At 43.0% G+C, this 27,088-nt stretch overlaps 1 protein-coding gene across 12 annotated transcripts in view; it reads right to left on the bottom strand.

Annotated features, from left to right (window-relative positions):
- Nucleotides 1-24,002, bottom strand: part of LOC110504152 (formin-like protein 2) — an 85,706-nt gene extending 61,704 nt beyond the window's left edge. For 5 of the 12 annotated variants that reach the window (XM_036974296.1, XM_036974299.1, XM_036974300.1 and 2 more), the window contains exon 1: nucleotides 23,390-24,002. In XM_036974296.1, the coding sequence (XP_036830191.1) occupies nucleotides 23,390-23,503 (114 nt within the window). In that variant the 5' untranslated portion in view covers nucleotides 23,504-24,002. The remainder of the gene's footprint in view (nucleotides 1-23,389) is intronic. The other 7 variants (XM_036974298.1, XM_036974301.1, XM_036974302.1 and 4 more) reach the window with 3 other exon arrangements.
- Nucleotides 24,003-27,088: the final 3,086 nt, after the last annotated feature.

Raw genomic sequence — 27,088 nt, 5'->3', positions numbered from 1 at the left:
GTGCTCCCAGGTGAATAGGTGTCTGCCAGGGTGCTATTCCAAGCTGAATGCCGATGAGCCTAATACGCTACATAAACTGCTTCCCTCATCAATAGAGCGCCTGAGTGTCCCTGTTTGAGAAAGAGTTACGTTTTGAAAATTACAGAATCAGAATACGAGACACATTGTTGAATGGATTAAAGTTGTCAAATTTTTTATTTTTATTTTTAAAGAACAAGAGCGCAAGTTGCGGAAGTGTGTCCGTCTCCACACTAGGTGGGAACCCATTTCAATCCCAACGAATAGAAGACCGTTTTGACACATACTTATGGTCCCGTGCGATTTGAAATCGACAACATCGATGACACTTTGCTTGAAATGGGGAGCGCACCTCGATGAAGATCAGGACTGGTAGTTCCAACCCTTCATCTTTTTCATCCTAATCTGCGTTGTTCTACGTCATCCCAAAGACGCAGCACGACGCAGCACCGCATAAAGCCACCGTCTAACCGTGGTCATACATCAGCAGCATTAGGCTGACGCTTTGCTGACGCCTTCCTCAGCTTAAGCTCATTGACCTCTCTGCAATGGTCTTTGCAAAGCAAGTCATTTTCAAAAACCTGGTAATCAACTTTAATGGCACCAGTACCTCATTGACGAAAGGTTCTTTAAAGGAGTCATGTGGGCAGAGGAGAGGCAGATTTAACTCTGTGAACTCTTGGTCAACACAGACTCACATTGATGAAACCTGTAGGAATCACAATGAAAATTGCCTGGGCATTTCATTAGCCCTTTGATTGCATACTAGTTCAGTAAGTGATTCATTGTATGACTTACAGGCCTGGTTATTTCTTAAGCCCGTTGGGTTACGGGCTCAGAACATGTTGGTCCAAACGATGGAAGGCTGACCAAGTAGTGATGCCTGATCTTTACGAAGGAGCTTTCTGAAAAAAAATACCTGCTATTTGTAGACTTCCTATCATACGAGTGTCTAAAATGTCTAGGCTAAGTTTGACGTTACTCTTGCATGCAGTCACCTTCATGAAGCCGAGAAGCATCCACCTCAGGATCTGATCGCAGTGACCTGATCGGCACCCTGGAGCTTCGAGGCCCGGGGGTCTGCCTCTACTTTATCATATCAGATAGCCCAAGACATAGTAGTTTACTGCTGGTTCAACAGGGCCAGTCTGGGAGCCATTAAGACTCTACCGTCAAGGCAGTGCGAGTCACATCCCAGGGAGGGAACATTCCTGACATGGTCCAAACCGTGGGTGGCAAGGCTTTCAACCGAGACACTGCTCACTCGTGACCGACCACGGCCATTTGGGTTTCATTTGGAGAAAGTGAAGACACTTTGTGATTTTTGACTGGGTTGTTAAGAGTGTAACTTGCAGGGGAAATGGCAACTTTTTTTAAAATATCTGTCAGTCACCTGGACACAGTTTTTGCCTGAAACGTTGATTTAAAATAATGAGATGGGTATAGAACAAGCCTTTACTCAGCACATGGTTATAATCTATTGATAAACTATAAATTGAGATTTAGAGCAATGTATTAGTTTCTTATTTAATCTGAGTAGGTGGCAAATCAACACTACGCACCTTGGTCCGGTTCATCTTGGTCCTGTTCATCTAACCAGTTCTGATACCCCTCTAAGGGCGTCTGGTTTGAGTGTGGGCTACGGTTCAGACATAAGAACTGCTAAATAGTTTCTCTTTCAGGCACAACTGTGAGGACGGAAACCTAAAAACCTAAAACCTAAAACATGTCTCTTTTTTCCCCGGCTCGCTGATGTGGAAAAGAGTTAAGTGATGGTACAGCGGATGGTACAGTAGCAGAAGGTAGCCTCGCCACCTTACTGGCCCACTTGTTTTCAGAGCTGTCAAAGCTGGTTAGCCTCTACCTAGCTACATCAGTGCCTCCTCCAAACTGGTCTCGGCAGCACCGCTAACAGTTCTGACAGTGCCAGGGACCCCAGTTCTGACAGTACCAGGGACCCCAGTTCTGACAGTGCCAGGGACCCCAGTTCTGACAGTGCCAGGGACCCCAGTTCTGACAGTGCCAAGGACCCCAGTTCTGACAGTACCAGGGACCCCAGTTCTGACAGTACCAGGGACCCCAGTTCTGACAGTACCAGGGACCCCAGTTCTGACAGTACCAGGGACCCCAGTTCTGACAGTACCAGGGACCCCAGTTCTGACAGTGCCAGGGACCCCAGTTCTGACAGTGCCAGGGACCCCAGTTCTGACAGTGCCAAGTACCCCAGTTCTGACAGTGCCAGGGATCCCAGTTCTGACAGTGCCAGGGACCCCAGTTCTGACAGTGCCAGGGACCCCAGTTCTGGCAGTACCAGGGACCCCAGTTCTAACAAAGAGAACTGAATAACAGATAGAAGGCAAAGGACCCATTTAACCCTGTAAAACTGACGCAGTGATCAGGCCCACATCTGAGACGCTCATCTCTTCAACTGAGAATTCGGAGGAGTTCCTAACAAAGGTAGCCTAGTGGTTAAGAGCGTGGTGCCAGTAACCGAATGGTAGCTGGTTCGAACCCTGAGCCGACTAGGTGAAAAATCTGCCGATGTGCCCTTGAGCAAGGCACTTAACCCTCATTTCTCCTGTAAGGCACTCTGGATAAGATGACTAAAATGTAAATGTGAAATTGACACTGAGCTACAGGTACCCACGGCAGAAATATGCACCCGTATCACAAACACATCGAGAGGTTAGGCTCGCAAATCAAAGCATGGGCCTAGTTATCTGGAAACTTAATACAAGAAAACTCAGCATTAGAGAAAAAAGTGGCCTATACGAAGTAACAAAATGTTTGAAGTATATCAACTAAAATAGGATGTTGACAGTGGATGTGCATGTTGTGGGAGGCCAGTCTTCAGTCCAATAAACCTGTAAAAACAGATTGCTGTAGTATTTGGAGTCTAAGGCGGTCACTGAGGTCTATATCAAACTCTGACAAGGCACGACCTCCCATTTTCACTGCAGATGTTGCTTCTGGCATGAGCTTACCCTACAAAACCCTCCTTTTACTCGGGCAGCTTCAAAAGGCAACAAATGTCTCAAGAGAACTTCGCCGGTCGGGTTGTGCATCAATCAGAACCGAGGGGAAAATTAGTCTGCAGGGCCTTCTCCAAAAGCCTAAATATTTTAGCATCAGTAGATCCGGGATCTAATAACTATGATAAGCAGAACCCACTGGCCACAAAATAGTTGAATCAACGTTGTTTCAATGTAATTTGTCAACGTATTGTGACGTAGAATCTGTGGAAAATACATAGGATTTTTGTTGTTATGACCTGGATTGCAGTTGTTTTGAGGGTGAAATTTCAACCAACGGGATTATGTCCTCCTTATAACCAATTTGACATAGACAATCCATGCATTTAAAGTTATTAGATTTAGCCATATTTTTTAACTTCTTTAATTCCAGTTAGTCATTTGCAGACAAAGTTAAAGAATAGGACTACATCAAAAATAAACTTTTAATAAAGTTTGATTTGATTTAGTCCTCTTCTTTGACGTTGATTCTTGGTTGAGATGGAGACGTGAATCCAACATAGAAATGATTAATTTGTAGACAAGCTGGAATTTGTTAACGAAACACAATTCAACATCACTTTTACAATACAGTAAATAGCATATTAACTTATGTTACCAAATGATATGTTGGATTCACGTCAACTGAACCAAAAATAAAAGGTAAAGAATGGGATTAAGCCCGTGTGTAATGAATAGAAAAAGGTGTAGGTTCACGCGCAGAGCGCGGCAGATGTTAATTAGGCCTTCACAATCTACACACAATACCCCATAATGACAAAGCAAAAACAGTTTTTTAGAAATGCTTGCAAATGTATAAAAAAAACTTTTGTTGAAGCACCTTTGGCAGCGATTACAGCATCGAGTCTTCTTGAGTATGATGCTACAAGCTTGGCACACCTGTATTTGGGGAGTTTCTCCCATTCTTCTCTGCAGATCCTCTCAAGCTCTGTCAGGTTGGATGGGGAGCATTGCTGCACGGCTGTTTTCATGTCTCTCCAGAGGTGTTCGATAGGGTTCAAGTCCAGGTTCTGGCTGGGCCACTCAAGGACATTCAGAGACTTCCCCCGAAGCCACTCCTGCATTGTCTAAGGGTCGTTGTCCTGCTGGAAGGTGAACCTTCGCCCCAGCCTGAGGTCCTGAGGGCTCTGAAGCAGGTTTTCATCAAGGATCTCTCTGTACTTTGCTCCGTTCATCTTGGCCGCAATCCTGACTTGTCTCCCAGTCCCTGTCGCTGAAAAACATTGCCACAGCATGATGCTGCCACCACCATGCTTCACCGTAGGAGTGGTGCCAGGTATCCTCGAGACATGATGCTTGGCATTCAGGCCAAAGAGTTCAATCTTGGTTTCATCAGACCAGAGAATCTTGTTTCTCGTGGTCTGAGAGTCTTTAGGTGCCTTTTGGCAAACTCCAAGCGCCCTGTCATGTGACGGTTACTGATTGGCTTCCGTCTGGCCACTCTAACATAAAGGCCTGATTGGTGGAGTGCTGTAGAGATGGTTGTCCTTCTGGAGGTTTCTCCCATCTCCACAGAGGAACTCTAGAGCTCTGTCAGAGTGGCCATCGGTTCTCCCCCGATTGCTCAGTTTGGCCGGGAGGCCAGCTCTAGGAAGAGCCTTGGTTGTCCTAAACTTCTTCTATTTAAGAACGATGGAGGCCACTGTGGACTTGGGGACCTTCAATGCTGCAGAAATGTTTTGGTACACTTCCCCAGATCTGTGCCTCGACACAATCCTGTCTCGGAGCTCTACGGACAATTCCTTTGACCTCATGGCTTGGTTTTTGACATGCACTCTCATCTGTGGGACCTCATATAGACAGGTGTGTGCCCTTCCAAATCATGTCCAATCTATAGAATTTACCACAGGTGGACTCTAATAAAGTTGTAGAAACATCTCAAGGATGATCAATGGAAGCAGGATGCACCTGAGCTCAATTTCGAGTATAATAGCAAAGGGTTCGAATACTTATGTAAATAAGGTATTTCAGTTTTTTAAAAGTTTTTTTTATCTTTAATGCATTTGCTAAAATGTCTAACAATCTGTTTTCATTTTGTCATTATGGGGTATTGTGTGTAAAAGTCACGGGGTCTGAATACTTTCACTGTAAATGTCTTCTTATGTAACCATAGAAGCGTGCATGTTCAAGATAGCAGGCAAAGGTCGCAGGTCTCTGGAGATCTTCACAATTGCTGTAACAATCTGCACAGAATCTCGAACAGCCTTGATCACTTGCACTATGTACACTCTTAGAAAAAAGGGTTCCAAAATTGTTCTGCGGCTGTCCCCATAAAATAACCCTTTTTGGTTCCAGGTAGAACTCTTTCGGGTTCTATGTAGAACCCTCTGTGTAAAGAGTTCGACATAAAACCCAAACGGGTTCTATCTGGAACCAAAAGGGGTTCTTCAAAGGGTTATCCTATGGGGACAGCCAAAGAAAGAACCCTTTTAGGTTCTAGATAGCACCTTTTTTTCTAAGAGTGTACTTTTAATGTCATCTCAAGTGCAATGCAGGTAATTTGGTTGTGCTATTAGATGAAGCACAGTGATAACACACTCAATTGTTGTATAAATACAAAATATCTCACATTGTATTCACAAATAACACATTTAGATGACAACTAAACCGAGAATTTGACATTGTTTTTCCATTGGAATTTGGTTGTGCTTTTAGATGGTTGAAAGCATACTGATAACACATTGGGAATTCAACAAACTTCTGGCTGTCTTTTTGAGCGGGTGAATAACGTTTTAAATCTCATTGATTAACATCTCAACCAAATATTACCCAAATTTCCACACTGAAATGACGTGGCGTGCTCAGTGGGAATGGCCTTGCGCTCATAATGAAGTAGACTAGGCCTACAAAGAAGTAAACTAGATATAGTCTGGCTGTAGGGTAAAAAGGGCATATACTTAATTTACTGTCATTTAGCCTACTGTAACCAGACCTTTTCAAAAAATGGTGTACTGTAATTTTGCTCGAAGCAGAGGTATGGAAAATGAAGGAAATATTTTCTTAAATGGTCTGGGATTATTTGATAGAGCCAGTCACCATTTTGTATACTGTCAGAAGTATAAAAAAAAAAACTTTGATAGCATGTAAATCCTTGGAATCAAAATGGCAACACTAGACAACATAGCCTCTGGTGCCAGGACACAGATTCTAATTTATCTGAATGACCTCAGTGTAAAATGTTTTCTCCTGTTTTAAGAGAGCTTGAAGCATGGTTGGCTTTAATCACACGGTTGAACTTCAGATAAAGTTCAGCTAGAACATAAAACAACTCAAAATGACAAAACAGAAAACACCAACACTTTTACATAAGACAGTCTAAATAGTGTCTCATATGGTGCCGTTTCAAACAGCTGTCACCTTGGACTGTGTACAGAACCACTCCATGAGGCAGTTTACTTCAGAGGCAGAGTAACAGCCTCCTCTCCCATTGTTGTGGGGCCTGTTGTTGTGCCAGTAGGGCTGGACTGGGCCACACTGAAGACTGGCTGTAACTGGCTGTGCACAACATAAAGGAGCCAAGCTGGACCATGTCTAACTTGCCTCACCCTACACCTGCTCATTACGCTAGGGTAGATCAACAGCTAAGAAAGAACCAACACAAAAGACTGCTGTTCTAGACTCAATCATTAAATCAAATAAAAAAATGTAATCACATTATATTTGTCACATGCGCCGAATACAACAGGTGTAGTAGACCTTACCGTGAAATGGTTACTTGCAAGCCCATAACCAACAATGCAGTTAAGAAAGAATTGACTAAATAAACTAACGTGAAATATATATATCTATATATATATATATAGATACATAAACTCAGCAAAAAAAGAAACGTCCCTTTTTCAGGACCCTGTATTTCAAAGATCATTCGTAAAAATCCAAATAACTTCTCAGATCTTCATTGTAAAGGGTTTAAACACTGTTTCCCATGCATGTTCAATGAACCATAAACAATGTATGAACATGCACCTGTGGAACGGTCGTTAATAGAGGTTGACCGATTATGATTTTTCAACGGCGATACCGATTATTGGAGGAACAAAAAAAAACAGATACCGATTAAATCGCCTGATTTTTGTTTATATATATTTGTAATAATCACAATTACAACAATACCGAATGAACAATGAACACTTTTATTTTCAGAGTCAGTAGAAAGGTCTTTTTAGTGTCCTAAGTTTTCATAACGATGACCTTTAATTGCCTACCGCCTAATTATACATAAATAACATCTATTTAGTCTCAAATAAATAATGAAACATGTTCAATTTGGTTTAAATAACGCAAAAACACAGTGTTGGAGAAGAAAGTAAAAGTGCAATATGTGCCATGTAAAAAAGCTAACGTTTAAGTTCCTTGCTCAGAACATATGAGAGCTGGTGTGTTTCCTTTTAACATGAGTCTTCAATATTCCCAGCTAAGAAGTTTTAGGTTGTAGTTATTATAGGACTATTTCTCTCTATACCATTTGTATTTCATAGACCTTTGATTATTGGATGTTCTTATAGGCGCTATATTATTGCCAGCCTAAACTCGGGAGTCGATAGGCTTGAAGTCATAAACAGAGCTGTGCTTCAAGCATTGCGAAAAGCTGCTGGCAAACAGAGGAAAGTACGGTTGGAATGAATGCTTACGAGCCTGCTGCTACCTACCACCGCTCAGTCAGACTGCTCTATCAAATATCAAATCATAGACTTCATTATAATATAATAAACACACAGAAATACGAGCCTTAGGTCATTAATATGGTCAAATCCGGAAACTATCATTTCGAAAACAAAACGTTTATTCTTTCAGTGAAATACCGAACCGTTCCATATTTTAGCGAACGGGTGGCAACCCTAAGTCTAAATATTGCTGTTACATTGCACAACCTTCAATGTTATGTCATAATTATGTAAAATTCTGGCAAAAAAAAGTACATTCCTTGTTAGGAAGAAATGGTCTGACTCTGCTTACACTGAACGCAAGAGAAGTGACACAGTTTCAGGCACCGCATTGATTATATGCAATGCAGGACAAGCTAGTTAAACTAGCAATATCATCACCCATGTGTAGTTAACTAGTGATTATGTTAAGATTGATTGTTTTTTATAAGATACGTTTAATGCTAGCTAGCAACTTACCATTGCTCCTTGCTGCCTGCACTCGCATAACAGGTGGTCAGCCTGCCACGTAGTCTCCTCTTGGATTGCAATATAATCGGCCATAATGGGTGTCCAAAAATGGCAATTACCGATTGTTATGAAAACTTGAAATCGGCCCTAATTAATCGGCCATAATCGGTCAATCTCTAGTCGTTAAGACACTAATAGCTTACAGATGGTAGGCAATTAAGGTCACAGTTATGAAAACTTAGGACACTAAAAAGGCCTTTCTACTGACTCTGGAAAAACACCAAAAGAAAGATGCCCAGGGTCCCGCTCATCTGCGTGAACGTGCCTTAGCCATGCTGCAAGGAGGCATGAGGACTACAGATGTGTCCAGGGCAATACATTGCAATGTCCGTACTGTGAGACGCCTAAGACAGCGCAACAGGGAGACAAGACGGACAGCTGATCGTCCTCGCAGTGGCAGACCACGTGTAACAACACCTGTACTGGATCGGTACATCCGATCATCACACCTGCGGGACAGGTACAGGATGGCAACAACAACTGTCCGAGTTACACCAGGAACGCACAATCCCACCATCAGTGCTCAGACTGTCCGCAATAGGCTGAGAGAGCTTGGACTGAGGGCTTGTAGGCCTGTTGTAAGGCAGGTCCTCACCAGACATCACCAGCAACAACGTCGCCTATGGGCCGTCGCTGGACCAGACAGCACTGGCAAAAAGTGCTCTTCGCTGATGAGTCACGGTTTTGTCTCACCAGGGGTGATTGTCAGATTCGCGTTTATCATCAAAGGAATGAGCGTTATACCGAGACCTGTACTCTGAGGCGGGATCGATTTGGAGGTGGTGGGTCCGTCATGGTCTGGGGCGGTGTGTCACAGCATCATCGGACTGAGCTTGTTGTCATTGCAGGCAATCTCAATGCTGTGCGACACAGGGATGACATCCTCCTCCCTCATGTGGTACCCTTCTCCTGCAGTCTCATCCTGACATGACCCTCCAGCATGACAATGCCACCAGCCTACTGCTTGTTCTGTGCGTGATTTCCTGCAAGACAGGAATGTCAGGGTTCTGCCATGGCCAGTGAAGAGCCCGGATCTCAATCCCATTAAGCACGTCTGGGACCTGTTGGATCGGCGGGTGAGGGCTAGGGCCATTCCCCCCAGAAATGTCTGGGAACTTGCAGGTGCCTTGGTGGAAGAGTGGTGTAACATCTCACAGCAAGAACTGGCAAATCTGGTGCAGTCCATGAGGAGGAGATGCACTGCAGTACTTAATGCAGCTGGTGGCCACACCAGATACTGACGGTTACTTTTGATTTTGACCCCCCCCCCTTTGTTCAGGGACACATTATTACATTTCTATTAGTCACATGTCTGTGGAACTTGTTCAGTTTATGTCTCAGTTGTTGAATCTTGTTATGTTCCTACAAAAATGTACAAAAATGTTAAGTTTGCTGAAAATAAACGTAGTTGACATTGAGAGGATGTTTCTTTTTTGTTGAGTTTATATCAAAAAGTAACACAAAAAAATGTGCGGGGGTACACGTTGTTGAGGTAATTTGTAAAGTGACTATGGATCGATAATAAACAGCAAGTAGCAGCAGTGTAAAAATAAAGGGGGGGTTCAATGTAAATAGTCCGGGTGGCCATTTGATTCATTGTTCAGCAGTCTTATGGCTTGTGGGTAGAAGCTGTTAAGGAGCCTTTTGGTCCTAGACTGGGCACTTTACAAAAACAACTCAGCAGGACTGGTTAGGTCTAGAAGTTAGGTTTGAAAGAATGTGAGTGATTGAATTTACATATATTTAAACTAATTCAAATTACTAGGCTATAGCTTAGGCTACAAGATTTGCTAACTTGGCCCAAGTCATTTATGTCTACCTATACAGTAGCCTAACTCTCTAACATCTCTACAGCCCACGCAAAAGCATGGTATAAAATTAGACATTATCCAAAACCCCCGCCAAGGCGCAAATGCCCAAATTGAATTGAGCACAACAACAACAACGATTGCAGTCCCCAACGGTTTCGACCCAACGCTTCTTGCACAGATCCAAAAGGCTGGTTCCCACACAACCAGAATATTCTGTGCCAGCGGAGGGAGCAAGGCTTTCAAGCTCTGCTGGCTGCATGCAGTGTAGGCTTTAAAAAGCACATCACACACCACAGCAGCCTAAGACTTGTGACGGGTTTGAATGGCCAATGTGCCTCTGGCTGGATCACTAGCCCTACTACTTCTCACCAGTAACAGTTTAGTGTTCCTCGCATCCACGGCTAGTTAGGGACCTTGGTTCGGCAGCATTCTGGACTTCCGACACCACGTTGCCTGTTGCCTCTCAATCAATCCCCTGAACGACCCAGCACCCCCAGTGATGGGACGGAAGCAGCCCCAGCCTCAACGCTGTGGACGGAGCTGGCCCCTGGACCCGGAAGGAACAGCCACAAGCCTAGCTGCCTGTCGGGCCGGGGGTTAGTGCCAGGCTCCGTCCTCCTACAGAATAACGAGCGGCTTTGTTCCCCAGCTACTGTTAGCCCTCTGCTGCATAGAGAATACCCATTGTTCTGCTCTTTTAATGCAGAGTCAGCATGAAAAATGCAAAGAATGCTGGCTATTCATTTATTTCTTCTTTACCTCTGTTTGCATTTCCTTTCTCAAAAGATATACTGAGTGGCCAAAGAGAAAGGTAGGATACTTTAAAAAGGGCTAATTGAGAACACGCCTAGCTGGCTCGACCAAGGACGCTTGAATTGAGAAGAAAAAATTACTTTTCCAAACTGTAGCCCACGTTTACAAAAATGGAGCAATTCGCAGATCATGGCCCTTTGGCTGCCTTTAAGCAAAGCGGCTTATATGTAATCTGGTCAGACTATTGAGAAGTCTATAACAAAAGCTAAGCCCTTAGCCCCATATGGCATTTAAGCAAGTCCCAAAAACTGCCTCGAACTTCTCTGCCTCCCAGGCAAGCCAGGGTATACAGCAATGGCTAAATCAAGATGTGTCCGTGTTTTAACATGGTGAACACGATATTTCCATGAGAGGCCAGTGGTTACTTGAAGCAGAGGGAAAGCAACATAGGCCTAAAAGGCTACATTTCTGCTGCGTCGTGTCACCTTCCTGTGTTCCCATGTGAAGCGTACACATTGCATGTGACTCACATACTCTCGGGTAGATTGATGATTTCCCAATGGTTTAGATCAGGGACGGGTAACCGCTAGCCTTGTTTTAGGGCCGTGGATCAATTTTTCCTTTTTCTTAAAAAAAAAAGGGAAATCAATCGCGGTCTCAACTTACTGTTGCGAGTTAGAATAGTAGAATACGCCAGGTACAATTTTGAAAATGTGGTTGTATATCAGCAGTTTTTCTCTTATTATGTCGGCCAGCTATCTACACTTGTAGTTATCATGGTCGAATTACTGGATGGAGGGCGTCCCATTGACCATCAGATATCATGTTAAAAACGGCAAACATTTGTCTCCATCCTATGTCAAAATGTGTAGAATTGCAGGAAATTAGCTGTAAAACTGCTCATTTTTCTGTCCGCCCCATGGCGAAATGTGTAAAATAGCAGCGAACTTGCCTTAAACAGATATTTTTTTTTAAAATCGGGGCATAATGTGTAAAATTGCAGGAAATTAACTCTACGTTTTTTCTCTTCGTTGTCAAGAGGGGGGCATTAAAATGCTTTGCTTGCAAGGTGGGGTGGAAGTGGGGGTGGGGGGAGGGGGCAACAACATTTAGCTTAGGGCCTCCAAAAGGCTAGGGCTGGCTCTGACTGCATGTGTGGGTATGCAGATGTGCAAGCCACTGCAGCGCCTCTTGACGAGTTTACATTGTTTTTGGTGGCCCCCATGCCCATCAAAGTTGCCCATCCCTGGTTTAGATAATAACCATCACAAGTAGGGGACTTTCTAAAGACACAAAAGCTATTTTGTTTTGATTCCCTTAACTGATTTGCTAATTGTTGGAGTCATGCTTGATGAGAAATGAAACACAGTTAAATCAGTTGAGAAACAAATTCAAATGTACATCACTTGCCCTTCAGGAGAAAATGTCAACCTTGTTATGTTTAGGAAACAGGGAAAAACATGATTTCCAAACCTTTAGTCTAGTGCGAGCCATCTCTTTAATTCTTGTCGAAATGTCGAAACAGCCAACACTCATGTCATGGGTGCTATGGCAACCAGGTAAGAGCGTACAGACATGCTCCTGAGTGAAAGAGACTACTAAATGCCAAGCATGTTCCCATAAAAAGTACACATTTTGTATGAAAACTGTGCCTTACAGTGTAATGAGCCGTCTTCGTCATGCTTACAAAAACAGAGGGGCTAGCCAGTGATCAATGGAGGGACATTCAGTATGACAGAGCTCACTAGAAAATACAAGAAACTATGGCAATGCAAGCAACTACAGCAAGGGACAAAGCAGACTGTGCCGAAGGTTACATTAGATAGACAAAGTATAATTTGGCTACACTGTTCATGAAGTGACAAATATTCACAAATACAATACCAGTAAAAAGTTTGGAAACACCAACTCAATCAAGTGTTTTTCTTTATTTTTGATATTTTCTACATTGTGAAATAATAGGGAAGACATCAAAGGTATGAAATAACACATATGGGGCTAGCCAGTGATGGCAAACTTTTTTGAGATTCTTAAAAGTAGCCACCCTCTGCCTTGCCCTTGATGACAGCTTTGCACACTCTTGGCATTCTCTCAACCAGCTTCACCTGGAATGCTTTTCCAACAGTCTTGAAGGAGTTCCCACATATGCTGAGCACTTGTTGGCTGCTTTCCCTTCACTCTGTGGTCCAACTCATCCCAAACAATCTCAATAAGGTTGAGGTTGGGTGATTGTGGAGGCCAGGTCATCTGATGCAGCACTCCATCACTCTCCTTCTTGGAGGTGTGTTTTGGGTCATTGTCCTGTTGGGAAAAAAAGGATAGTCCTTCTAACCCCAAACCAGATGGGATGGCATATAGCTGCAGAATGCTATGGTAGCCATGCTGGTTTAGAGTGCCTTGAATTCTAAATAAATCACTGACAGTGTCACCAGCAAAGCACCCCCACACCATCACACCTTCTCCATGCTTCATGGTGGAAACCACACATGCAGAGATCATTTGTTCACCTACTCCGAACCTCAAAATCTAAAATTTGGACTCATCAGACCAAAGGACAGATTTCCACCGGTCTAAAATCTATTGCTCGTGTTTCTTGGCCTAAGCAAGTCTCTTCTTCTTATTGGTATCCTTTAGTAGTGGTTTCATTGCAGCAATTCGACCATGGAGACCTGATTCACGCAGTCTCCTCTGAACCGTTGATGTTGAGATGTCTCTGTTACTTGAACTCTGTGAAGCATTTATTTGGGTTGCAAGCTGAGGTGTAGTTAACTCTAATGAACTTGTCCTCTGCATCAGAGGTAACTCTGGGTGCTTGCTTTCTTGTGGCGGTGTCACGCCCTGACCTTAGTTATCTTTGTTTTCTTTATTATTTGGTTAGGTCAGGGTGTGACGAGGGTGGTTTGTTTAGTTTTTGTATTGTCTAGGGAGTTTTGTATGTCTAGGGGTTTTTGTATGTCTAGGGGTTTTTGTATGTCTAGGGGTTTTTGTATGTCTAGGGGTTTTTGTATGTCTAGGGGTTTTTCTAGTCTAGGTGTTTATATGTCTATGGTTGCCTAGATTGGTTCTCAATCAGAGGCAGCTGTTTATCGTTGTCTCTGATTGGGAACCATATTTAGGTAGCCATATTCCTTGGTGGGTTGTTATTCCTTGTGGGTTGTTATTATATGTTTAGTTGCCTGTTCTGCACTAGCCATATTGCTTCACGGTTTGTTGTTTTGTTTAGTTCTGTTCAGTGTTCTCTCTTTAAATAAAGAGTTATGTTCGCTTACCACGCTGCGCCTTGGTCTCCCCTTTATGACGACCGTGACAGGCAGTCCTCATGAGAGTCAGTTTTATCATAGTGCTTGATGGTTCTTGTGACTGCGCTTGAAGAAACTTTCAAAGTTCTTGAAATTGGACGGATTGACTGACCTTCACGCATTAAAGTAATGATGGACTGTCGTTTCTCTTTGGTTATTTGAGCTGTTCTTGCCATAATATGGACTTGGTCTTTTATCAAGTAGGGCTGTCTTCTGTATACCATCCCTACCTTGTCACAAGACAAACGATTGGCTCAAATGCATTGAGAAGAAAATAAATTCCACAAATTAACTTGTTAATTGAATTCTAGATGATCAAATCAAATTGTATTAGTCACATATGCCGAATACAACAGCTGTAGACCTTACAGTGAAATGCTTACTTACGAGCCCCTAACCAACAATGCAGTTAAATATATATATTTCTTAAACGAATAAGGATAAGAAATACTAATTAATGAGCAGCAGTAAAATAACAATAGCAAGACTATATACAGGGGGCACCGGTACAGAGTCAATGTGCGGGGGCACCGATTAGTCAAGGTAATTGAGGTAATATGTACATGTAGGTAGAGTTATTAAAGTGACTATGCATAGATGATAACAACAGAGAGTAGCAGCGGTGTGAAAGGGGGGTAATGCAAATAGTCTGGGTAGCCATTTGATTAGTTGTTCAGCAGTCTTATGGCTTGGGGGTAGAAGCTGTTGAGAAGCCTCTTGGACCTAGACTTGGCGCTCCGGTACCTCTTGCCGTGCGGTAGCAGAGACAACAATCTATAACTAGGGTGGCTGGAGTCTTTAGGGCCTTCCTCTGACACCACCTGGTATATAGGTCCTGGATGGCAGGAAGCTTTTCCCCAGTAATGTACTGGGCCATTCGCACTACACTCTGAAGTGCCTTGTGGTCAGAGGCCGAGCAGGTGCCATACCTGGCCCTCACACGGCCAGGGTTCTGATCTCCTCCCTATAGGCTGTCTCATCGTTGTCGGTGATCAGGCCTACCACTGTTGTGTCATCTGCAAACTTAATGAAGCTGGATTCCAAGTTTCTTTTTTTACTCTGAAAACCGCAATCAGCTAATGAATCTTTAGGCAACTGTCCACTCACTATTATTGTACATTTAATGTATAGTATTTAACCACTGTAAACGGTATCCATTCAGTTTTGCTCATGTGGCCCACTTTTCTTTTTAAAGTGTTTAACTAGTTATATTTAAAAAATGGCGGAACAAGCTAAAAGTACACAACGCAAAAAAAAAATGTTTTTGAAATGTACAGATTGTTCCATTGTTATTTACTCCTTAATTCACTCATTACCCTAAGGTTACTATTGTACATATTGTGGTGGTAGTGTGATGGTTTGGGGATGCTTTGCTGCCTCAGGACCTGGATGACTTGCCTAAATAGAAGGATCCATGAATTCTGCTCTGTATCAGAGAATTCTACAGGAGAATGTCAGGTCATCCGTCTGTGAGCTGAAGCGCAGCTGGGTCACGCCGCAAGAGAATGATGGAAAACACACAACAAGTCTACATGAAAACGGAAACAACAACAAAAAATGTTTTGGAAGTTTTGGAATGGCCTAGTCAAAGTCCAGCCCTAATCCCAATTAAGATGTTGTGGCAGGACTTAAAATGAGCAGTTCATGCTTGAAACCCCACAAATGTTGCTGAGTTAAAGCAGTTATGCATGAAAGAGCGGGCCAAAATTCCTTCGCAGCAACATGAGAGACTGATCAACAACTACAGGAAGCATTGCAGCTAAAGGTGGCACGACAAATTATTGAGTGTAAGGGAGCAATTACTTTTTCACGCAGAGGCAATGGGTGTTGCATTACATTGTTCATGAAATAAATATAGAATTGTTGTGTTATTTGTTCACTCAGGTTTCCTTTATCTAATGTTTTACAGCCAGAAAGCATTTTTACAGCCAGAAAGTATTAAGAGAGAAAGGATTAGGCTTACAAGTAAAAACAGCCTTTCGAGCAAAAACATGTTATTGGAAATGAAATTCTGACTATTTAATCAAATCTACATGGAAGATTACAAGTCTGTAGCCTAAGCTTATAATGGACATTTACATTATACTTGTTTCTCTCCCTGGTCAAGGTCGTATGTGAAATACTTTGCCTTATCTTGACGGAGGCCTTGCATGACAATTATGTCTAGTTGAAATCTCAGCCGTCGCTTCAAGTCCCCTGCAGCAGCTGTATCAATGGAAGGCAATGTGCTTTGTCAGGGGAAACAGTTAGGCTTAGTGGAATCAGCCAGCAGCAAGCCTGGAATTTTCCAGGAAAAGCCTACCTGTAGTGCACTAAATCTGTTCTCAATGTTGACTCTATTCTTATGATTACAGTACAAGTACAAATACACTCAGTGGCCAGTTTATTAAGTACACCACTCATTCATGAAAATGGTCACGTGGCCTGCTATATAAAGCAGACAGGCATTCGAGGCATTCAGTTACTGTTTGATTTTGAGCAACATTTTACCTTTATTTAACTAGGCAAGTCAGTTAAGAACAAATTCTTATTTTCAATGACGGCCTAGGAACAGTTAACTGCCTTGTTCGGGGGCAGAACGACAGATTTTTACCTTGTCAGCTCGGTGATTAGTTCTTGCAACCTTTCGGTTACTGGCCCAACACTCTAACCACAACACTACAAATAACATCCAGTCAGTGGCAGTCCTGTGGGCTGATGGCAGAGTCAGGATTTGGCGTAAGCAGTATGACTCCATGACCACATCCTGCCAGTACAGGCTGGTGGCGGTGGTGTAATGGTGTGGGGAATGTTATCCTGGCACACATCTGGTTCCTTGATACCAATTGAGCAACGTTTGAATGCCACAACTTGCCCCAAATAATTCAGGCTGTTCTGGAGGCAATGGGGGGTCCGACCGGGTACTAGATGGGCGTACCTAATAAATTGCAGACTGGGTGTATACAAATCCACTCAAATTGGGCTATTTATTAGCCAATGTAACAACATGTTAGTAGAGTAATTACAGTGTTACTACACAGCTACTAGCCAGCAGCATACCACCCTGCATACCACTGCTGGCTTGCTTCTGAAGCTAAGCAGGGTTGGTCCTGGTCAGTCCCTGGATGGCAGACCAGATGCTGCTGGAAGTGGTGTTGGAGGGCCAGTAGGAGGCACTCTTTCCTCTGGCCTAAAAAAAAATATCCCAATGCCCAGGGGCAGTGATTGGGGACACTGCCCTGTGTAGGGTGCCGTCTTTCGGATGGGACGTTAAACGGGTGTCCCGACTCTCTGAGTTCATTAAAGATCCCATGGCACTTATCGTAAGAGTAGGGGTGTTAACCCTGGTGTCCTGGCTAAATTCCCAATCTGACCCTCAAACCATCACGGTCACCTAATAATCCCCAGTTTACAATTGGCTCATTCATCCCCCTCCTCTCCCCTGTAACTATTCCCCAGGTCATTGCTGCAAATGAGAACGTGTTCTCAGTCAACTTACCTGGTAAAAAAACAGATAAATAAAATAAAAAATAAAAATTGTGACCCTAAACAGAATAAAGCTGTAATGAGTGCAACACATAGCCTAAAAAAAAACAGTTGTCAGCTGAGCATGGAGAGGTCAAATGCTTTCATGTAGTCAAATCCCTCCCAACCCTGTTTACTCCACCTGGTTTCTCAATGTAGGAGTTAGTCAGGCCATAGCAGCTACCCAGCTACCCTCTAGATGGCTAATGTTCAGATTAAGAGGGAGCTAAACATGTTAAAAAAAAATTGTTTAAATACATTTGGAAAATGAACTGTAAAGCCCAGTTCAGGTACAACAGCCGACATGAAATGAGACGAGATAAAATGAGCTAGTTTGAGAATGTTGTGTTGTACAACTGGTTGACTAAAGACGGGGCATTCTGATCAAGAAGGTGAGAGGTGCTGTTGAGCCCATTTCCATGGTAACGGTGTCTTTTAAAACAACAGATGAAACTTTGAAACAAAGTTGCCACTTGTTGTAGCAAGGTGCTTTAGCAAACTTGAGTGTCATGGAATACATGCACCAGAAACAGGGTACACTTTGTGACTTGTCAGATGAATGTCAGGAAACTAGGTTAGCCATGTGCAGCAAAATAGCTAGCTAGCTCTCTGTTTGGCTAGCTACCTACCTGGCTGAACACAGAGCATTAGTGCACTGTTCTTTGTTTGGCTAAATAAATCTGTCTCGCTTGAGACTAAAGATTTGACATGTTGAGTCTTGGAAACTCCAGTCGACTAAATGAGACGTTCTAAAACTAGGCCGTTCAGATCATACAAACTCCTTAAAAACCGTTGTGTCGTGTCTCTTCTTATGTATCTGAACTAAGCTTAAGGGGCAATTCCAAAGCAAAAGAATGATGCTGACTCAAGATTTTTTTACTTTAAAATGTACAGTGCGGATGTAAAGTTTGGTAACAGAATGACGGCACAAACAGCACAAACCGTCATTCTGTTACCAAACCTTACATCTGCACTGTTCATAAAGTTAATGTGTTTTTGTAAAATCTTCAGTGGAAATTGTTAAAAGTCGTCCTTGTGCATAGAGTTGTATGGTTTATTGAACTTTGCAATCATTGGTTTTTGTTTGAAATATATTTAAAAGTGTAAAATCTGAGTCATTCTGTTACCATGGCTATTTAAAAGACCTTGTATAGGACGGCATGTAGCCTAACGGTTAAGAGCATTGGGCCAGTAACCAAAAGGTTGCTGGTTTGAAAACCTGAGCCGACTAGGTGAAAAATCTGTCGATGTGCCCTTGAGCAAGCCACTTAACCCTAGTTGCTCTGGACAAGAATGTCTGCTAAATTACTCAAAAGTAAATGTAAATATATAAGCCACTGCAATATAGCATTGCTGTTTTTTAGGGCCTTCCTTTGACACCGCCTGGTGTAGAGGTCCTGGATAGCAGGCAGCTTAGCCCCAGTGATATACTGGGCCGTACACACTACCCTCTGTAGCGCCTTGCGGTTGGAGGCCGAGCAATTGCCGTACCAGGCAGTGATGCAACCAGTCAGGATTAGAGGTCGACCGATTAATCGGAATGGCCGATTAATTAGGGCCGATTTCAAGTTTTCATAACAATCGGAAATCGGTAATTTTGGACGCCGATTTTTTTTTTACACCTTTATTTAATCTTTATTTAACTAGGCAAGTCAGTTAAAAACACATACTTATTTTCAATGACGGCCTAGGAACGGTGGCTTAACTGCATTGTTCAGGGGCAGAACGACAGATTTTTACCTTGTCAGCTCAGGGATTCAATCTTACAACCTTACGGTTAACTAGTCCGACGCTCTAACCACCTGCCTGTTACGCGAATGCAGTAAGAAGCCAAGGTAAGTTAGCATTACACTTAATCAATCATAATCACTACACATGATTGATGATATTACTAGTTTATCTAGCATGTCCTGCGTTGCATATAATCGATGCAGTGCGCAGTGCGCATTCGCGAAAAAGGACTGTCGTTGCTCCAACGTGTACCTAACCATAAACACCAATGCCTTTCTTAAAATCAATACACAGAAGTATATATTTTTAAACCTGCATATTTAGCTAAAAGAAATCTAGGTTAGCAGGCAATGTTAACCAGGTGAAATTGTGTCACTTCTCTAGCCTTCATTGCACGCAGAGTCAGGGTGTATGCAATAGTTTGGGCCGCCTGGCTCATTGCGAACTAATTTGCCAGAATTTTACGTAATTATGATATAACATTGAAAGTTGTGCAATGTAACAGGAATATTTAGACTGATGGATGCCACCCGTTAGATAAAATACGGAACGGTTCCGTATTTCACTGAAAGAATAAACGTCTTGTTTTCGAGATGATAGTTTCCAGATTCGACCATATTAATGACCTACGGCTTGCATTTCGGTGTGTTATTATGTTATAATTAAGTCTATGATTTGATAGAGTAGTCTGACTGAGTGATAGTAGGCACCAGCAGGCTCATAAGCATTCATTCAAACAGCACTTTCGTGCGTTTTGCCAGCAGCTCTGCTGTTTATGACTTCAAGCTTATCAACTCCGGAGATTAGGCTGGTGTAACGATGTGATGTGAAATGGCTAGCTAGTTAGCGGGGTGCGCGCTAATAGCGCTTCAAACGTCACTCGCTCTTGCTCTGCATGGTTAACGCTGCTTCGAGGGTGGCTGTTGTCGTTGTGTTCCTGGTTCGAGCCCAGGGAGGAGCGAGGAGAGGGACGGAAGCTATACTGTTACACTGGCAATACAAGTGTCTACAAGAACATCCAATAGTCAAAGGTATATGAAATACAAATGGTATAGAGAGAAATAGTCCTATAATTCCTATAATAACTACAACCTAAAACGTTTTACCTGGGAATATTGAAGACACATGTTAAAAGGAAACACCAGCTTTCATATGTTCTCATGTTCTGAGCAAGGAACTTAAACGTTAGCTTTCTTACATGGCACATATTGCACTTTTACTTTCTTCTCCAGCACTTTGTTTTTGTATTATTTAAACCAAATTGAACATGTTTCATTATTTATTTGAGGCTAAATTGATTTGATTGATCTATTATATTAAGTTAAAATAAGTATTCATTCAGTATTGTTGTAATTGTCATTATTACAAATAAAAATCGGCCATTTAATCGGTAGCGGCTTTTTTTTGTCCTCCAATAATCGGTATTGGCATCGGCGTGGAAAAATCATAATCGGTCGACCTCTAGTCAGGATGCTCTCGATGGTGCAGCTGTAGAAAATATTTTTTTTTATCAAAGAAGTAGCCTGTTTTACAAAAGTCCTACTTACACTGATTAAAATGATTTTGCGCGTTGGTGAAGAAAAAAAATGGGAAGTGATAGCATCCAATCCGTGAAACCGTCATCCTCCTGCTGACTGCTCCTCCTGCTGACTGCTTGTTGCAGTTTAACCCATGCTTATCAATCAGTGAAGGATGCATGGTGGTATTGGATCAATCATTGAGGGGCCCAATACAGTTTTTAAATCATTAGCCTTGCAGGCTGAAGTGACACACTCATCTGAATCACACGCTCACTCGGGCAATTCGTGGCGCCGCCGGCCAGCGGGCATTACTGACAATCAGCGGGGTTTAAGTAGCAGTAAATAACGCTGTGCTGGTGATTAAAACACTAAACTCGCCCAAGGATCCAGTCTAGTTGGTACTCCTTCATTCTCACATCCATCCCTCTTCAGTGAGCGACTGATCACTCCTGGTGCAACCAGACCCACTGTGTTATTTTAGCCTGTGCTTAAGGGATTCAACCAGTAGCATTAACTAATAGGATACGTTTAGAGTATGACTCATTAGTCCATCAATGACCTTTACAGGGGAAATAAATACAGGTTATGAGCATGTCGGGAAAAGCTTACCGACAACTAACAGTTTCAGTGAACTCAATGATACAGTATCCTTCCTATAGCGTCGTTAAGTGGTTACATTTGGTTCCTCTAGCCTACTTTTTTTTTAGGCTTGTTAGTTGAAAAGGAGGCCAGGCAGGCAGAGGCGTTCAAGCCGGGCATTCCTTGGTGTTGTTCACGGATCATGAAAAGCAGCCAGGTTATCCTAAAAGCAGACGGGATTAGGAAGAAGCCTTCAATCCCCTGGTAGGCCTAGGCAGTGTGACGTCAACCCTGGCTGTGTCTCAAATGGCACTCTATTCCATAGTGCACTACTTTTGACCAGGGCCCATAGAGTTCTGGTCAAAAGTAGTGCATTATATAGGGAATAGGGTGCCATTTGGGACGCACAACCTTACGAAAAGATATAACTGCAGTACACTGTAGTATAACTGTAGTTAGAATGCAGTAGAACTGCAGTAGGCTGCAATTACTGAGTCCAAAATAACACAGTCGACTGCAGTTACTGCACTTTTACTGCAGTTTCAGAACTGTTATCTTTTTTTTGTAAGGGCACCCCTCTGGCCAGAGGTCTGCTCCCTGCCTCCCTCTCCGCCAAAACATGCAGCAATTACACCCCAACGAGAACACTGTGACATGTATTAGTGACTCCCACGTAAAAAACAATTGCTCCATTAGGTAGCCTAATAACAGTCTAAATGGCTTGGGCCAGCACCAGTCAGCAAACAGAGTAACAGGCCATAGCCCAAGGCATAGTACATTGGAAAACACAGAAACACAGAGTAAAACAGGTTTAGTTACAGTCTTTCCCTCTTAAATCAAACCGTTCCTTCTGACAGGTACGGTTGCAGGAGCTCTGAAGTCACATGGCACTGCATAACCTTCTTAGTAGGTCTGTTTTGGGCAAATTCTGTTGCAGGCGACCAGGTCCCACAACAGACTCACCTAGCCACCTTGTAGCGGAGTATTTGGTCTGACTACAACCATGTCTGACCCACATCTACACGACCTCACAAAACCAGGCTTTACACCCCTGAGCCCTTCACTGATCTAACCCCCCAGAATCTCTGAACAGGCTATGTTGTGTTATGCTTGGTACGTAATGCCATGTTTTAGGATGCTGAAACATTGCAAATGTGTAGTAGAGTAAGCAATGCATGTATTAGCTTAAAGTACAGAAAATTGAAGATAAGATTAAATGAGCAGGATTAGCCTAAATCAACTAGTTTACTAATTTTGTCAAGACAGCTAGCTGTTCAATTGGTTCTTTAGAGTACACAGTTGGCTAACACATCACATTTACAGAAGCAGCGTAGGTACAAGTAAACCTAGCCTTGGCATATACAGGCTGATAAACAAGCATTCTCACTGAACACTGAATGTCCCACTCAGAAAGGCATTTTCGAATTTGCAAGATAGGGCCGATGGGGCAAACAAACAGCTGTCCTACTTTAAATTGCTGAGGTTTACAAATCAAATCAACCAGTGAGTCAACTTGCTGAGTAGAGTTCAGTTTCCTCCATATATAACTTCACCGCAAAAACAAAGGTAATTGACTTCACAGACTACTAGATTATTGGATTGTGTGCTTTTCGGATGAATTTGCGTGACAGATTTTGTTCACGTGGTTTTCTACCCTCTCACATTGATGATTTGATGCGATCAATGAAAGAAGAAAAAAACGTGTCAAGTAAACCAAAGAAAAATGAAAAATATATGAGATCAATTGTTGCAACGTCTATCTCATCGTGATATTCCAACTTAGCTTGCTACTGTAGCTAAACACAAACGGTGGAACATGGTTTGAGTTGAGAGGACGACTGAGCGGAGTAGCTAGGTAACGGTCGGACCAACACCGCTGCGGTGCCAGCGCAAAGTAGGAATGGCGCAAAGACAAATGGGAAACTTATCAGGGTTCGATAAGAAAGCACTTTGAATTTGTGAACATACCAAAACGATTGCGAATCTCTCCTCCAATTCGCCTGGCTCCGGCATAGGCAGCTTCAGAGGCATGTTATGTCCCCTGAAATCAGTTTGCTGGTCCATACTCCCTGCGTTCCCCATGTTTCAGCTTGTTTTTTTTGTTGTTTGTTGCTGGATCACAACTACCTAACGTTACACCTTCCTCCTCGACTTCAGAAATCACAGCAAGTCAACAAAAAAAAAAACGAAACAAATGTACCCGCGCTAATGCCTCTTGTTTGCAAATGTTCCTGTGTTTATCCCAGCCTCGCCACTTTTAACAGAAAACCCACGTGAGGAAATCAGCACACCACGATGGTTCCAAAGAGCCGAGTCCTCGAGCAGCATTATAATGGAATGGGGGACTATGTGGAAACTTGAATCGAAGCAACGACCGCGCAATATTTATAGGACCAACGGAATCTATCCATATCTTGCACAATTTCTGCTCCACTCCCATTTAGTTGTAATGACGATGTGCATGATTCGGGTTCAGGAATCCCTGTCTGTGTAGCAAACTAATCTCTGCAGTGCTGACCCAACGAGTACAGTAAAGAGTCTAGTCTACTCATACGTCACCGATTACACCGCACACACACACACAATCACATCTCTACACAATGAGCCCTTTCAGAGACAAGCCTTCTACTTGGCTTTGCCAAAAGCGTAGTTAAGGAGACGATGTTGTGTAGCGTTGCATGCTGGTAGATGCAGACCCGTTCATGGTGTATAACCGGTGTATAACCTGTTTATAACAACCTTATTACAACCAATTTACCTCATCTAAAACACTAATTACAATTACACTAATCCAAATCCAGTATTTAAGCCTCATAGCCCCGAAGAATTAGGATAGTTGGGAAATCTTAATTTACAGCCATTATAGATAGGCATAGGATAGAATATTCACTATACTGAAGGTTGAGAGAAAAAAGGCAAAACAATCTATTAGGCCTACTACTGAGTAGAAGATATCAGATAATGTGTTGCTAACAGGGTGGAGTCCCATTGCTTTTGAGAGGATGACATCAGCTTGGGGAGAGTTTCCATGGAGAGCAGAGGTTCTCCAGATGCACAGTGGCAATATTGAACAACACAGCCTGATACAACAGAGCGTCAGTCATGTCATATTAGGGGTCAGCTGGCTACACACATCGCATCAGGGACACAATGAAGAGAGAGGCTGACCTCATACCATTAAATGCTCCAAATCGTGTTGTTGGCGACTTACACGTTCTGACATTCTCCTTCTCTGTTTGGTTTCTCGCCATTTTGTTACTGGCTTGATTACGTCAATCAAATACACTGTCACTGAGTCAGTTGATGAAAGTGACATTTTAGGTTACAGATATGGGCAAAGCATGAAGACACGCTGTTTCACATCTGTTAATGTGAAATGATGAAGTTCCTTAATGAAGTTGTACCTGACTGGCTGGACATGACTGGCTTGTGGTAATGACTGGAGTGGAATAAGTGGAATGATATCAAATCGAATGGATGCCATTCCATTTGTTCAGTTCCAGCCATACTTTATTATGAGCCGTCCTCCCCTCAGCAGCATCCACTGATGAAGTTTGTGAAAAAGTACAATATATATACAAAAGTATGTAGACAACCCTTCAAATTAGTGGATTTGGCTATTTCACAGCCACACCCGTTGTTGACAGGTGTATAAAATCGAGCACACAGCCATGCAATCTCCATAGACAAACATTGGCAGCAGAATGGCCTTACTGAAGAGCTCAGTGGCTTTCAACGTGCTACTGTCATAGGATGCCACCATTCCAACAAGTCAGTTTGTCAAAATGTTGCCCTGCTAGAGCTGCTCTGGTCAACTGTAAGTGCTGTTATTGTGAAGTAGAAACCTCTAGGAGCAACAACAGCCCAGCCGCGAAGTGGTAGGCCACACAAGCTCACAGAACAGGACCGGCGAGTGCTGAAGCATATAGCACATAAAATCGTCTGTCCTCGGTTGCAACACTCACTACCGAGTTCCAAACTGCCTCTGTTAGCAACGTCAGCACAAGAACTGCACACAAGCCTAAGATCACCATGCCAAGCGTCAACTGGAGAGGAGTAAAGCTCACTGCCATTGGATTCTGGAGCAATGGAAAAGCGTTCTCTGGAGTGATTAATCACGCTTCACCATCTGGCAGTCCGACGGACAAATCTGGTTTTGGCAGATGCCAAGAGAACACTACCTGCCCCAATGCATAGTGCCAACTGTACAGTTTGATGGAGGAGAAATAATGGTCTGGGGCTGTTTTTCATGGTTCGTGCTCGGTCCCTTTGTTCCAGTGAAGGGGAATCTTAACGCTGCAACATACAATGACATTCTAGACGATTCTGTTCTTCCAATTTTGTGCAACAGTTTGGGGAAGGTCCTTTCCTTTTTCAGCATGACAATGTCCCCGTACACAAAACAAGGTCCATACAGAAATTGTTTGTCGAGATCGGTGTGGAAGAACTTGACTGGTCTGCACAGATCCCTGACCTCAACCCCATCAAACACATTTGGGATGAATTGGAACGGTGACTGCGAGCCAGGCCTAATCGCTCAACATCAGTGCCCGACCTCACTAATGCTCTGTGTGACTGAATGGAAGCAAGTCCCCGCGGTAATGTTCCAACATCTAGTGGAAAGCCTTCCCAGAAGAGTGGAGGCTGTTACAGCAGCAAAAGGGGGACCAACTCCATGCCCATGATTTTAGAATGAGATGTTCGATGAGCAGGCGTCCACATATTTTTGGTCATGCAGTGTTAAGTGTAAATGTGCAATATTTGAAGTTACAGATTCGTTCCCTTTGCCACTCATTGCAGACATACAACAATTCTAATATATGTTTCAAAACCAGTAAGTCTATCTTAATAACATTGTCATTACAATCATGCCCTTTTTATTTTTTATTTTTACATAATATTATAACCTTCATCACATAGCTACAGTAATTGGCCTTTCTTTTTAGGCCTTAGGGGCTCAACAACTAGCCTATTATTCTGTACACAAAACGCCACAAATTAACTAATGAACATACAGAACAGTAGTGCTCAGCAGAGCTATGCCTGTAAAATACACAACAATGGACATACCAACAACAGTCAACAATAGCAGGGTCTCTCTCAGACGTCTGCCGTGGAGAGCAGCCAAGGCCGTGGAGTGAGTGGGACAGACATAGACATGATGCTGCAGCTGATGATGAGGCAGCGCATAGTAGATGGAGTGTGTGTGTGTGTGTGTGTGTGTGTGTGTGTGTGTGTGGATGGAGATGGGAATGAGAGACATTGATTTCCTGGTGGAGGGTGGGGGTGGTTGCAGACATGCCAGGGCCTCAGCTGGTTGAGAAAGGCAGGGAGACAGGATGTCAGTAGTCAAATCAAGTCAAATTCTATTTGTCACATGCGCCGAATACAACTGGTGTAGACCTTACAGTGCAATACCTACCCTTAAGCCCTCAACCAACAATGCCGTTTTAAGAAAATACATAAAAAAAAAGTAAGAGATAAGAATAACTAATGATTAAAGAGCAGCAGTAAATAACAATAGCGGGGCTATAAACAGGGGGTACCGGTACAGAGTCAATATGAAGGGGCACCGGTGTCGAGGTAATTGAGGTAATATGTACATGTAGGTAGAGATTTTAAAGTGACTATGCACAGATAAAAACAGAGAGTAGCAGCTGCGGGGGT

The sequence above is a fragment of the Oncorhynchus mykiss genome, chromosome 3, assembly GCF_013265735.2.
Source record: "Oncorhynchus mykiss isolate Arlee chromosome 3, USDA_OmykA_1.1, whole genome shotgun sequence".
In the NCBI taxonomy this organism is placed as follows: domain Eukaryota; kingdom Metazoa; phylum Chordata; class Actinopteri; order Salmoniformes; family Salmonidae; genus Oncorhynchus; species Oncorhynchus mykiss.
The sequence above is the reverse complement of the archived record's forward strand: the minus strand, read 5'-3'. Positions and strand labels throughout refer to the sequence as shown.